General features: G+C 33.7%; 1 protein-coding gene across 3 annotated transcripts in view; it reads left to right on the top strand.

Annotated features, from left to right (window-relative positions):
- Nucleotides 1-14033, top strand: part of LOC105462517 (potassium voltage-gated channel protein Shab) — a 58877-nt gene that overhangs the window by 30191 nt on the left and 14653 nt on the right. For 2 of the 3 annotated variants that reach the window (XM_011709162.1, XM_011709161.1), the window contains exon 2: nt 6637-7938. In XM_011709162.1, coding sequence (XP_011707464.1) covers nt 6871-7938 — 1068 coding nt within the window. In that variant the 5' untranslated portion in view covers nt 6637-6870. Of the gene's footprint in view, nt 1-2629; nt 2705-3043; nt 3147-4869; nt 5050-6636; nt 7939-14033 lie in introns of those variants that run through there. The other variant, XM_011709163.1, reaches the window with a different exon arrangement.

The raw sequence follows: 14033 nt of genomic DNA, 5'->3' as shown, positions 1-14033 counted from the left end.
GACCATCGTGCCTCCGCTCAACGCGATGGTTGGGGTAAAGAGACACGGCTCGGTCTCACGACCCATATGTACGCGCGCGCATACTTGGCGTGAGACACTACCGTGTCTCTTGATACATATATACATATATGTATCTAATGTATCCAACTTAGAAATTAAGGGGGTATTCTAGTCTTGGGGCCAAATTTTTTTGCTATTGTTGTGAATTTTTTTAAAAGAAAGTATAAAGTTATTTTGGGACGGGGTTTTTTCCTACATATTTATACGTATTTGAAGCATGTTTCAAAATATTTGTATTTAAAAATAACTATAGATAAGCGATGTATACAAAATATACTGAGGTCATGAAAAAATGATTGATCGAGAGTAACACCGAGCTGACGGAGGCGGTAACTCGTATCATGGCGAAGAGTGCCCGCACAAAGAGGCTATTGTATCTCGGAGGGGCGGTAACCGTTGGCGCGAGACTCTTTACTCTGTGCAAAGCCGTGGGAAAAAATGCCAAACTTCATACCGGCTGTTTTATGTACACGAAGAGCGATGGCGCGATGAAAAAATGTCGCGTGGTCGGATGTTCCTGTCCTTTTGAAATTCAAACAACACCGATACAACAATATCGTACCCTGCAAAGAATCTTTATTGGGGCCGGAAATGCACGTGAATGCATTGAACTGCACAACGGCAGTAAACACTGCGTTGTACTGCGTTCATTGCGATATGTCGGAGACGGATGAGAGTAGCGTGAATTATGTCGATCGATAAAATCTGCCGCAATTGTAAAATGCGAAAAGATGGACACTCTCGACGCATTGCTCGAAATTATCACGAGCACCGTCGGCAAAATATTTGATACCGTAGAGGACACCGGACGAGACATGATTGGCAGTTTCGGTACAATATTACGGTATATTCCGTGGATAGCGGGAACAATAATCGCTACAGTTCTCGGCATCGTTCTAATCTACATACTTAAGGCGATGCCATGGAATACCGACATTTGCATTCTAATGGATAACTCCGAAATGACTGAACGGATTTAAAAACGCTTTTACAGGATTAAAATGGACAAAAAATGTCATCGTGCTAGGTATATATGAATAGTAAAAACGAAAAAATATTCAAAAATTACCTTTTTTGGGATATCATAACCTGTCGCCTGACGTAAACATTTTATTGATATAAAAGTTCTGCAGCTCATATGTACAAAATTAAAAATACCTAGCGCATTGGATTACTTGCACGAATAATACAAGAAGTTTTGAGCTACGATTGGAAGCATAGAAAGAAAGTTGTTCATTAGAATGCAATTTGTGGTAATTCGTACGCTCGGTTAAAGTAAAGACAGCAAAAATTGCGTCTGACAGTAAGTGTCGGATTTTTCAAGAGATGGCACTTTAATTAGTTACATAAGGACTTTCCACGTATTTGAGTGAGACCAGAAGATATTGTAAAAAATTCATTTAGAGGTACATACCACTGACATTGAAAAGTCTACTTTATCGACTTCGTGCAAATTTTTCTGACCTTCCAGCATCTTAATACTGAAGTTATTAATGGCCACTTTTATACCGTGCGACCCGACCTACACCTTCACCTATACCTTAAGTAGGCCTTCAATTGAACGTTTACACCATGGAGACCTATGACACTTTTGGACCAAATCGGACCTAATTTAGTCCTCATACATTCGCATGTGAGCGTCATCTGGCGTCATCTATTGAGTTATACATAGCCCTTTTAGTCTACCTACGTTTACACGCGCTATGTTATGCGACCCAAAATGGGCCAAGGATCGTGAAAAAGAGATCCGACCCAAGGCAGATTGGGTCGCTACACAACTGTTTACACCGTCATGATCTATCGTGTTTAGGTGAAATATAAGGTATAGGTCGCGGACTAAGCGTGCGACAATGATTATTAATGTCGATTAATTATTTGTCGACTGAAAAATTACTCGAGAAAAAAAACACGCGACAATTTACTAATACACGACGCGTTCACTCGATGATAGGAATTATAACTGATCGGAATTATAACTTATTGGTTATGTTTGTAGCGCTGGTGACGCTTTGATTGTGAGATTTCAACTAATCACATGTTCCCGTTTCAACAACGCTGCAAATATAACTAATAAAATCAGTCAACTGCTTGTCGTCGAGTAAACGCCTTGTACGTGTATCAGTAAGCCGTCGTGTCGTGTGTTAGTAAATTGTGCGCGTGTTTCTTTTTTTGAATAATTTTTCTGTCGACAAATAATTAATTGACAATGATAATCATGAACTAATAAATTCGGTATTAAAGTCAGTTGACTGATTGTTATCGCTAAATGAACGTCTCATGTGTCAATAAATCGTCGTTAGTAAATTGTGCGCGTGTTTCTTTCTTCGAGTGATTTTTTATTCGATGAATAATTAATCGACAGTGATTACAAAGCACTTGACGGATAGATACATTAATATAGATTTCTCGTGAGTTCTTTAAGTAAACAGCATGTAAATCGAGTGTGAAATGTTGAAGTGACACGTTTTAAAAAAAATTAATTAATTATAATATAATTATTTGATCCATGTCAGTCAGATAACGTGTGACGTCTGAATTAAAAAAATTTATTAAAACAAAATTATTTGGAGCTGTACGTAGTCCATCAAAATAGAAATTCATCCGCCTTCTCAAAAAACTACAGGAGTCATCTAATATTTATGAGGTAACTTTGTGTGTGTGTGTGTGTGTGTGCGTGCGTGCGTGCGTGCGTGCGTGCGTGCGTGCGTGCGTGCGTGCGTGCGTGCGTGACGTGCGTGCGTGCGTGCGTGCGTGCGTGCGTGCGTGCGTGCGTGCGTGCGTGCGTGCGTGCGTGCATGTGTGTGTGTGTGTGTGTGTGTGTGTGTGTGTGTGTGTGTGCGTGCGTGTGTGTGTGTGTGTGAGTGAGTGTGAGAGAGCGAGAGAGAATGTAATCGCGTGTAATAGTCAGTTGATTGTCGCAAGGATCCCCGCGTACCGCCTGGAGGGGCCTTATCCTAAAAAAACCTTACTTTTTTTTACGTAGGGAAAATCTTCAAAAGACTACCCTGAACTATCGGGAAAGAACCCAGAGCTGTGCGGATTCGATACGCGCGTTGTACCGCGTGTGCCGCCTATCAGCTAAAACGGTATTTTACTCGAGCCCTTTGACTATATAATAACGGACTGCTTGCAGTTGCCCTTCTCACGCTGTAATGAACATCACGCGCGCCCCCAGTAGCTAAGCGGCGAATCCCTGTACATCGATGATAATTATTAAATTACGTGTCAGCAAATCTGTTCACTAGTTCAATCTAATCAAATTTTTAATTATATTCTTAAGTCTTAATTCTAATTTAAATTTTATAATTATTAAACATTATTTCATGAGATATTAAACTGTTCTTGATATGCAAATGTTACACTGTAAAAAAAATTTTAATTTATAAATATGACTAGTATTGAATAGAATTCCATCAAACCCAGTAATTAAAAAGCACTGGATAAAAGCATTCTTTGCTGCTGATCACAGTGAAAAACATATGGCAAAAATAAAAAATGTATTAAAGTATGCAGTCTCCATTTTGCAACAAGTTAAGTATCGAAAAAACGGGTTTATCATGTGGTCGGTTGAAAAAAACTATGTGCCGATAATATAAGCCATAACTTTCAGTGGGCAATAATATATATATAATACTTACATAATATATGCGTATCATTTATTTTATATTTTATTTATATTTTTTTATATTGATGTTATATTTTTTATGTGTATATCTTATATTATATTTTATTTTATTGCATAATATTGTTGCGCTCGCAGACGTTAGTACGCGCACTCCGACTTGACACACGAGACACGCGTCCGTAAGGAAACGCAACACACGTTTGTTTTAAAATAAAGAATTTTAATGTGAACACAACTTTATAGGAAGAACAGATTAAATCGTAAATGCACCGGGAGCACGTCTAAACGGTTTGACAGCCCCGCGATAACTTCAATTTTCCTGTTATTGATTCCCGTAGCAACGACTCGTCGACGGGAATATTCATTACTCTCTCTTTCTCTCTCTCTCTCTCGTAACCAATGTCAGCGGACGGTTTAAAATCCACGATGCTCGAAGCATGAGCGCAACAATATACAGGGTGTCCGGTAATAACCGTCCAAAATCTCGTGGGCTGATAGAGTAGATTAAACTGGATCGAAAAGTCCTCTACCATTTTGCAAAATTCGCAATTGTTAACGAGATATTAATTTTTGATAATTGGCAAATAAGCGCGTATTCGTCCGGCCCACCGCTGAATACCAGCGGTGGGACGGTCATATCTCGTTGCTAGACTCTATCCCCACGCGCCTAGCAGCGCGGCGAGATACGACTGGCCCGATACTGATATTCAGCGGTGGGCCGGACGGATACGCGCTTATTTGCCAATCTTCAAAAATTAATATCTCGTTAACGATTGTGAATTTTGCAAAATGGTAGAAGACTTTCCGATTCAGTTTAATCTGCTCTACCAGCCCACGAGATTTTGGGCGGTTATTACCGGACACCCTGTATATACATATCTATATGTTTAAACAATTATTGTCCTTATTTCATTATTGTATATTTATACATACATATTTTTTAACTACAATTTGATACTGCACTGTACTAAACGTGAGAAAACAGTTCAACATCCATCTCTCTCTTTTTTTCTTGCCTTACATACAAAGTCATGTGAAACAAAGGCAACTGGCAGTCCATTATTATATGTATAGTCAAAGACACGGACGATCCTGGCGGCCATACGACGCTGTCCCCTTCTTATGAGAGCGCAGACGCGTCTATTTGCCACCACTGCATTCACCCACACTGGTGCTTCATATAGATGAGTGACCGACGGGACGACGTTCGCGTCTGGTGCTTCACCAAGGCGCCTGGATCACCGAGGTTGGGCAAGTAGGCTAGCCAGTGTGTTCGCCACCTTGCTCGCTGCGGAGGTTATCTCCCTAAAGTGGGACTCAAACCCCTAGAGCCTATCCAGGGTGAGCCCTGGGGAGTTACAATGGTACTTTACAGAATTAGGTGACGTTGGGTCTCTCGTAGGATCTGCATACCAACTACTACTACTACTAAATCTTGAGTTATGAAGCCTGAAAGTTACTGTACCGTCGGCATTAGCATTATTCAATATGTCCGAACAATGGCTAAAACTTTTTGAATGTTGTTCAGGATCATGACTTTAACAATATATCAAGGTCAAGATTAATCAAGATAAAGAAGTTTGTAAAGATTGTTGTTTTTATTTTTATTTTTCAAAATTATTTTTATTTTTTGAAAAAAAGAGGAACAACCCCCAATGGTCATGACCTTGACATATGTTGTCATGCTCATGATCCTGAGCAACATTAAAAAGTTTTAGCTATTATTCGGACACCTTGGATAATGTTATAATACCGGCAGTACTATAACTTTAAAGTTTCATAACTCGAGATTTACTTAACCAAAAAACACTTTATTATAATAAAATAGATAAGAGTTAGGCCAATAAATGAGCAAAACTTTTTTGATTGATTAATTAATATAAAAACTGATAATTTAATAATTAACGAATTGATGGAACGTTTCGGCTTACTTAGCCATTAGCAGCCATCATACAAATTTATATTACAATTAAAATTGAAATTATCGACGCAGATATGTTCTTACATTTGTGGCAGTTCTACAATCTTGGCTATTATAAATCATCATTAAATGATATAATTAATACCACGTGTACGTATCTGTGCATATTCCGTCCTTTATTATAGTGCTTTGGAAAGCTCTTGACATCAGCTATTAGATTTGGGAATCGAAAATAAAGTTCCATTTAAAAAATTAATGTGACCTTTACCTGATCTTGGCAACGCCACTCAAGGTCAAACGGATAAAAGAACCATTAAATATATTTTTTTAAGACCTACAATTTTTTTCTAAAACATTTTTCTTAAAAACGCTGTTTCCGAAATAATAAGGAGTTGCCACACTTTTCGGACATCCTGTATAATGAATAACGAGTGATGACTAAAATTGTCTAAAAGTCAGGTCATAATCTTAACAACATACATCAAAGTCAAAATCATTGGAATTGCTCTTCTGTAATTTAACTTTTCTTTTCCTTTCTTTCTTTTTTTCAATTATTTCCTTTTTATTTGAAAAAAACCTTTGTTCCTTTTGCCCAACCTATGTCCTTTTTTTTGGCATTGCTCTATTTTGACTTTTTAAAATGTCTTGTCGTTTTTTTCTCATCTGCTCTTCCACAATGCGTCAATTGGGAATTTATAAATATATTAAATCTGAATTTTTTAAACTTTTCGCGATTCATTTATTATTTGCATGATATAATTTTATATACAAATGAACATAAGTAGATTTTGTGATAAATTGTATTCTTTAATTTAAAAAAAAATGCTAGCAAATTAGCACAAATGACGGTTGTCAACGAATTCGTTTCTCATACATGTATACTGAGAATATACACTACGAATAGCGAATCACACATCGTACATAATTTGATGATAGTTTTATACGAATAGTAGAAGTTAAAAATATAAATGTTTAATTTACTTCTTATTTATAACATAATAAAATGTGTGTTCAATATCTTCTTTTTCAGATAATGACACAGCTGAATCGATCAACTGGATCGACGAAAGAAGCCAGACGGATTTACGGATGAGGCTGAAAAGAAACACTGTGGACGAGGAAGAGGAGGACGAAGAAGAAAACAAGATAAACGCAATTCATCCAATATCAAACAAGCAAATAAGAACATCGTTACCACGAAGGATAATTGTTTTGCAATCACGTCGGTAGCCAATCACTTGAATTTACCGTCACTTAGCGTCCAATGCTAAACGAAAGACGGTTCGAGGTGGACAACACACTGGTGGACGGGGAACGTAATGATAGCGCTGTGGTTACCAACCCGACGCTCTCATCGTCATCGCCGTCGTGCACGGTGCCCTACATCGACACCGACCAGGGTTATGTGTTCGAAGGTGGCGGTATGTCGACGTTGCAGCAGCTCGGTGCAGCTGGTCGCGGAAATACCGACTGCATCGGTGGCGGAGGAGATCTCGGGTTCAGCGCATCGATAGGAAGATCGGGAACTGGGTTAGGTGGTGGGATAGGACTCGGTGGAATTAATACTGGAGCAGCTGCGGGAGGAATTACAGGAATGGGAGGAGGAGGTATAGGAAGTGGTGGAAACATGAATAAGGAAGTTCGTTATGCTCCATTCGCGTCATCTGTAGGTCTAATCAGTACTGTGGCGCCAGTAAACCTGCAATCTCTACCGCCACCGCCGCCGCCACCGCCGCCGCCGCCACCACCGCCACCGCCCCTGCCGCTGCAGATGCAGCAGCAGCGTGCCTTTTCGAAGTCGATGACGTCCCTACCGCCGGAGCCGTTCATGATTATGCGTTCAAAGGCTTTAAATCGGCGCGTTTCTATTAATGTTGGTGGCGTGAAGCACGAAGTACTCTGGCGAACTCTTGAGCGGTTGCCACATACGCGCCTGGGTCGGCTGAGGGATTGCAATACTCATGAGGCAATAACTGAACTCTGCGACGATTACTCTCTAATCGACAATGAATATTTTTTTGATCGACATCCTAAATCATTTAGTTCGATTCTTAATTTCTATCGCACTGGCAAGCTCCATCTAGTAGATGAGATGTGCGTGCTGGCGTTTAGCGATGACCTCGCATATTGGGGTGTTGATGAGCTTTATCTCGAAAGTTGTTGTCAGCACAAGTACCACCAGCGCAAGGAGCACGTACATGAGGAAATGCGTAAGGAAGCAGAATCACTTCGACAGCGTGAAGAAGAAGAATTCGGTGAAGGAAAGTGCGCCCAGTATCAGAAATGGTTATGGGATCTTCTGGAGAAACCAACTACTTCCATTGCGGCACGGGTGAGTCTGTGGCTTAAAAACCGATTTGCTTGTGTGCGTCTATACAGTGATAGAAAATAGTGCACATAAGAAATGTCGCGCATCATCTTCTCTATCGTGTACACATCTAGACAGGATGTCCCAGTCAAAATACGAAGTAGTAGTATGATTATTTTGAGTTATAAGTTTTTTTTTAAATTTTTGAAGTATAACTGAGTTTTTCAACTTTTTATTTTTATTTTCTTATTCTTTATTACTTTTTTTGTATTGTTTTAATTTTAATTCACATTATTTTATAATTTATATTTTGCTTGATGTTGATTATTTGCTTTCTCACTCTGAGGTTTATATAATCACATAAATAAAAAAAACAATGCAAGAGAAGAAATAAAGAATATTGGAAAGCAGAGAGTAAAGAATATAATATAATGTTGTTGTATAAACTATTAATATTTAATCATATAAATAATTACATATTTTGATACCTACTGTTTTTTTTCAAATAATTTTAATAATTTTTATTTTAACAATAATTTAAAGAAGAAATGTATTTTATGGCTCAATTGCCAATTGATATTTAATTATAATTAGAAAATTAGAAAATTTGTTAAGAAAAAACAGATATTAAAATATCATTAGATGTTAAAGTACAAGATTTGACAAGGAATTTGCTTTTAAGATGATTGTAATTTGGTTGACGGTAATGGATTATGTGCTCAATGGCATTCGATAATATACACGACATTATAAAATTTTTTAGTATAAAATAATACAATTTATAAACATATAATTAACTGACATTTAGTTTTGAAAATAATGTGAATACTTCTCATATTTACAAAATGAAATTTGTTAATATGCAGAATTTGTCTGTATGGTATTAATTAAAAAAAAACCATCAAGTTTCTATAATTATTTTTCCATTGCTTCCTAGTTATTAAAATGGCGTTGTGTGCGCTGTTGAAGTCATTGTGATTTCTTCATCAACGTCAAACTACAGTTTATTTTAAAAGCAAATTATTCTACCAAACCCTGTATATTGAAAAAGCTAATATCCAATTGTCATATGAGGGATATCCTGTTACGATTAATCATGAGAAAATTGTTTTGAATTTGAGTCTTAAATTGTCAAAACAAAGACACAACATTCGGTATTGATTACTTTAAATTATTAGAATTAAATTATTTTCTAAATATTTTTGCAATGAATGGCGAAAAGTTTATTAATGATTAAAAATACATTGGAAATATCACTAGTTTCGTTGGTGACTATTTAAATGTTGATCTTTAATGGAAAGTCACTTTTTGGCGCGAAAGATTTATTGTTGTGTTTTTGTATTGCTATCTGGTTCATTTTCATGACTGAATTCTACTCAATGTATTTTCTATCTAAAAGAAATTAAAAAAAATGAAATTATATATGTATATGTATATTTAGCACTTGTACACAATGTTATTGTTTTTCATTATTTGGGCTGCGTCAACGATATCAGTTAACTGATGATAAATCAAATAAACAATTCGCTATATCAAATTATCATTACTGACAAATGTATTGTGTGATATATTATTATTGTATAAGTTTTATGTTTATATCTCTTTGTATTCGTTAATGATAAATTTATGATTTATATTTATAGATATTTATGTACATATACATGTACACACACACACGCACACGCACACTCACACGCACTCACACACACTCACACACACTCACACACACTCACACACACTTACACATACTCACACACACGCACGCATACACATATGTATAACATATTTGTTTGTATTATTATATGTATTTTTTATTCTGAGTTTTAATATATATATATATATATATATATATATATATATAGTGTGTATTTTTATAAATTTTGAAATTGCTATAGTTCATTTTACTTTGAAAAATATTTAGTTAATATATTATTTAATAAAACTGAGAAAGAGGATCCAGTTTCAATAACAGAAAGAAATTTTAATTATATCATATATTATTTTACTCACGATTTTGAATAACTTTCAAAAATTGTTGCTCATTATTTACTAAGCAGTTATTAACAAATAAAATAAAGTGCTATTAAATCTTATTTAAGGCATTAATTTTAATAACAACATATGTAAAATTTAAAATTGAGATTAATGATACTGAGTCCTCTTTTAACCAATTATTTTATTTGATGTGCAATATAAAAGTGTTTGATTTCAATTATTTCGAAAACTAAGTATTCTGAAACCCGCTTGTATCTTATGAATATACAATCTACTTTTGTTATTAGAAAATATATTTATGATTTTTTATTAATAATAATTTATCTGTAATCATTTGTGGTAATATATATTTTGTTAGTAATTCTAATTTATCTTAATTATTGGACAATCACTTATAATAGCATAGTTTGCTGCTGTAACTGTGCTATTACTCGTACTTATAATAACACAGTTACAGTAAATATATGTCATTTTATGTCTTTAATTATTTATATTATTTATATAAGATTACAACATAAATGATTAAATTGTATTGATGAAAATTATTAAAATTTTTTAAAATTATTTCTATTATTCTAGTATCATAATTAAGTATTTGATGAGATTTATTAACACAATACATTACAGTGCACAAAGGAAGATAAGCCAATTAAGTTATGTTGTTGCAGCTGGTTCTTAATTATTAAATTGTCTTTAAACTTGATAGCATAATTTTCTTTATAGGATATTAAATGATTCGCGACGTTTTTGCACTCTTCGTATTGTAAAATTTTCTTTATATCGTAATGAAATTGATATCAATAATCTATTTTTTTCAGTTAATTAAGCCTTTATTATGCATTTATACTGGCTTTTTACACGCATATTTGTACTGATGGATATAAAGGAAACGCAATAATATTACATACAATAATAATAATAATATATACTATAATATACATATATGTATAGACTCAGAATTGAAGCTTTGGACATGAGTCGAATTCTTTAACGTTAAATTATATTTGAATTCGTATTTAGCGTTAAAATTTTTCAACGGACTTTTGTTTGTATTAATTCATTTACTGATGCATCTATTCTTGTAGTTTTTGTCAGATATAATATTTACCTTCATACGAGCAAAAGTATTGTTAAATCGATATTACAGCATCGATTCAGTAACTCGCATATAGGTGAACAAATTAGAAAGACAAACATTAATATGACAACTTAATCGAGATTAAAAAGAAAATATACTATTTTATTTTAGACCATTTCATAAGGCGCTCAATCGGCAGATCGCAATCGATTTTGCTGACTTTCTGAAACATTTATGTGTTTTATAAGTTTTATTGCGACTAAATAGTAATTAAATAAAAATTTGAATTACTTAATATTGTACATTACTATTGTATAATTTTTTGTAATAATATTTGTTAAAGCATTTTTATTAATAAAATAATATATTTAATTTACTTTTAAAACATTAATATAAAAATATTGTTATTCAGTATTATGCTTATCTTGCTATGTGTGCTCTTGGAATAAGAGTCAAACATAACATTAATCATTAACAATTATGTTTTTGCAATAATATGTATATGAACATTTGATTTAATGATAACGAATTACATTAATATGCAGAATCTTTTTTATAATAATTTTATCATTAAAGATAATTATATATTATTAAAAAGTGACACAATAAAAAGAATGGCATATTTACAATTACAATAGATTGTTAATAATTCCAATATATTTTTTAAAATGTACTTTGAAAACACGTTTAAAATTTATTTCTAATTCGAATAGTCATTAATCTGATATATTTTTCTGATTATATATCTTTTTTATTGAAAAAAATCACAACATTATTTATCAGTCGGAATGTTAGTTAAAATGCTGCTTAAAATATAACAAAGCGCTTTTGAAGGATCATTCCAAGAAAATAATCTTTATATGATTTTGCAGCAAAATTGAATTTGCGTGAATCGATCGAGGGCAGTTCATAAATTGAATCATAAATTATTTATAAGTGCATTTAGTTTTGGCGTATTGATTGACATTGTAGTATTTTTTATTTTGATAATCTAATATTACATATAATATGTGTGTTCTCATTTTAGTGTTAGTATATATACACTTTTATATTTTATATATCTATGTTTGTATTTCTAGGTGAAGTTACTCAACATAATACTAACTTGTCTCTTTTTTTCTGTGTACTACTATAATCCAGCTTCTAACCCATAGTTTGTATTTATCCCAAGAATAAATAATCATCGTGTCGTAATCGACTATTGATGATAATGGGAGTGTTTTATATGCGATTACCAGGTATCACGTTGATTCTTTCTCGACACCGCTCCCTAAGCGTATTAACTGTTTCGCTACCAGCGAATTCAATTCGATATTTTATATATCTTACGTGCCTCTATATGAAAAGATAAATACGTTAATTCGTTTTATAATTTATTTATATATTTGTAATGAGATACAAATTTGTAGTAAAATATTTACAAATTTATAGTAATTAGATACATAATAAAAAACATATATTAAAATATTTATATGTAAACTATTATACATTGAGGGGTAAAAGTTCCAGGAACGGCTAATTAGTTCAGAAAATATTAATTGTATGAAAAAATGTTTCAAATAAAAATTGTAGAGTTTAAAAAATCTATTAGCTGGTGATAGTTTACGTTTGAGCTTTGGTTAACCTTGAAAAGCTCAATTAAGGTCAACATAGAAATCTTAAATGGAAACCCCTATTTTTTGTTACATATTCTTGTAGCTGACATCGAGAGCTTTTCAAAACATTATATGATGAAGTTATTTTTCATAAAGTACTTTTTGAATTATAAGATTTGAAAGTTACAGACTGCGTTTTGTAATCACGTTTTTGGCGCTTACAACGTTAAACAAGGATAATTATACTCACAATGCGTAAGCGTTAAAACGGAACGTAACTAAATATCGTTAATATCAAGCGATGCGGTAGCGGTGCGACGCCAAGTATATAAAAGTCGGGTGTTGACCTGTGAGTATACGGCACTGGCACTGTCAAAGCGCTACCGTTAGCTTTATCTCGAAGTTTTGTCTTGTTATAGATTTTCGATTTTAATATCTCGGAAACGAAAGTTCTATGAAAAATCTAATGATACTTTCATAATGTCGATACGAGTTTTCGATTGAGACCAGTCCGAATAAAATCGGTGCAGTCAATCTCGAGATTTCGAAATCGAGTCTACGAAAATGCCACTTTGACGATTTCAGTTTTCGTCGTTTTCTTCTTCTTATTCAGATTGTCCGCCAAGGCGCATTCACAAAGCGAGCGACTGTTCGTCAAGATGCGTTCTTATATGAAGTTATATCACAGTATAACCAGTAGGTCCACTTCGTGTCGGCACCTTTGATCTCCTTTTCCGGATCATGTGAGCATCCACCATGTTAAATCCAGGACCGAATTGAAAAAAGTGCCTCACAAGTAATAAAACAGATAAGTAATAATATGGATTCGATACAGTAAATCGATAAATTCAATGTGTGAATCGAATAAAACATTTTATTAATAACAATTATTTGTAGGAGTGATTACTAAAGAAAATTTCTGATGTAATTGCTTATAAATTGTCTGCACATATGTATGTATGTTTCTATCGTTTTGCATTTCATTGGATCCAATCCAAAACAAAAGTTGCGCGGTGATACCTGCGCGAAGACTCAGTTTTTCGCTGAGTGGACCTACTGGTTGTACTGTGGTTATATGCGCGCAGTTCGAAAACACAACGTGTCTTTATGTGTCATCATTGCATATATTCTTGTTGTTTATGAATAAGAATAATAAGATGTTTAACGCGATATCTTTTATAACAAATTAAAGATGATGTTTGAAAATTGTTAATTATAATTAAGACTTATAAATCGGACTGAAATATTGCATTTGTTTGCAAAGTATATTATTTAATAATCAGATAAAGATATCAATGATCTATCTCTTTGATAATTGTTATTTAGCATTAATATATTAAACAAAATCAGTTCTAAACTTCTCAAACTATCTATTTGTTTATAACGCGATATTTAACAAGTTAACGATGATAATCTGTCATGCAGTAATTGTTAATTAGATCGGAAGAGCA

Source organism: Wasmannia auropunctata, unplaced genomic scaffold (assembly GCF_000956235.1).
Source record: "Wasmannia auropunctata unplaced genomic scaffold, wasmannia.A_1.0 LD336097.1, whole genome shotgun sequence".
NCBI classification, from domain to species: Eukaryota; Metazoa; Arthropoda; class Insecta; order Hymenoptera; family Formicidae; genus Wasmannia; species Wasmannia auropunctata.
This window is presented reverse-complemented; position numbering and strand designations above follow the sequence as displayed.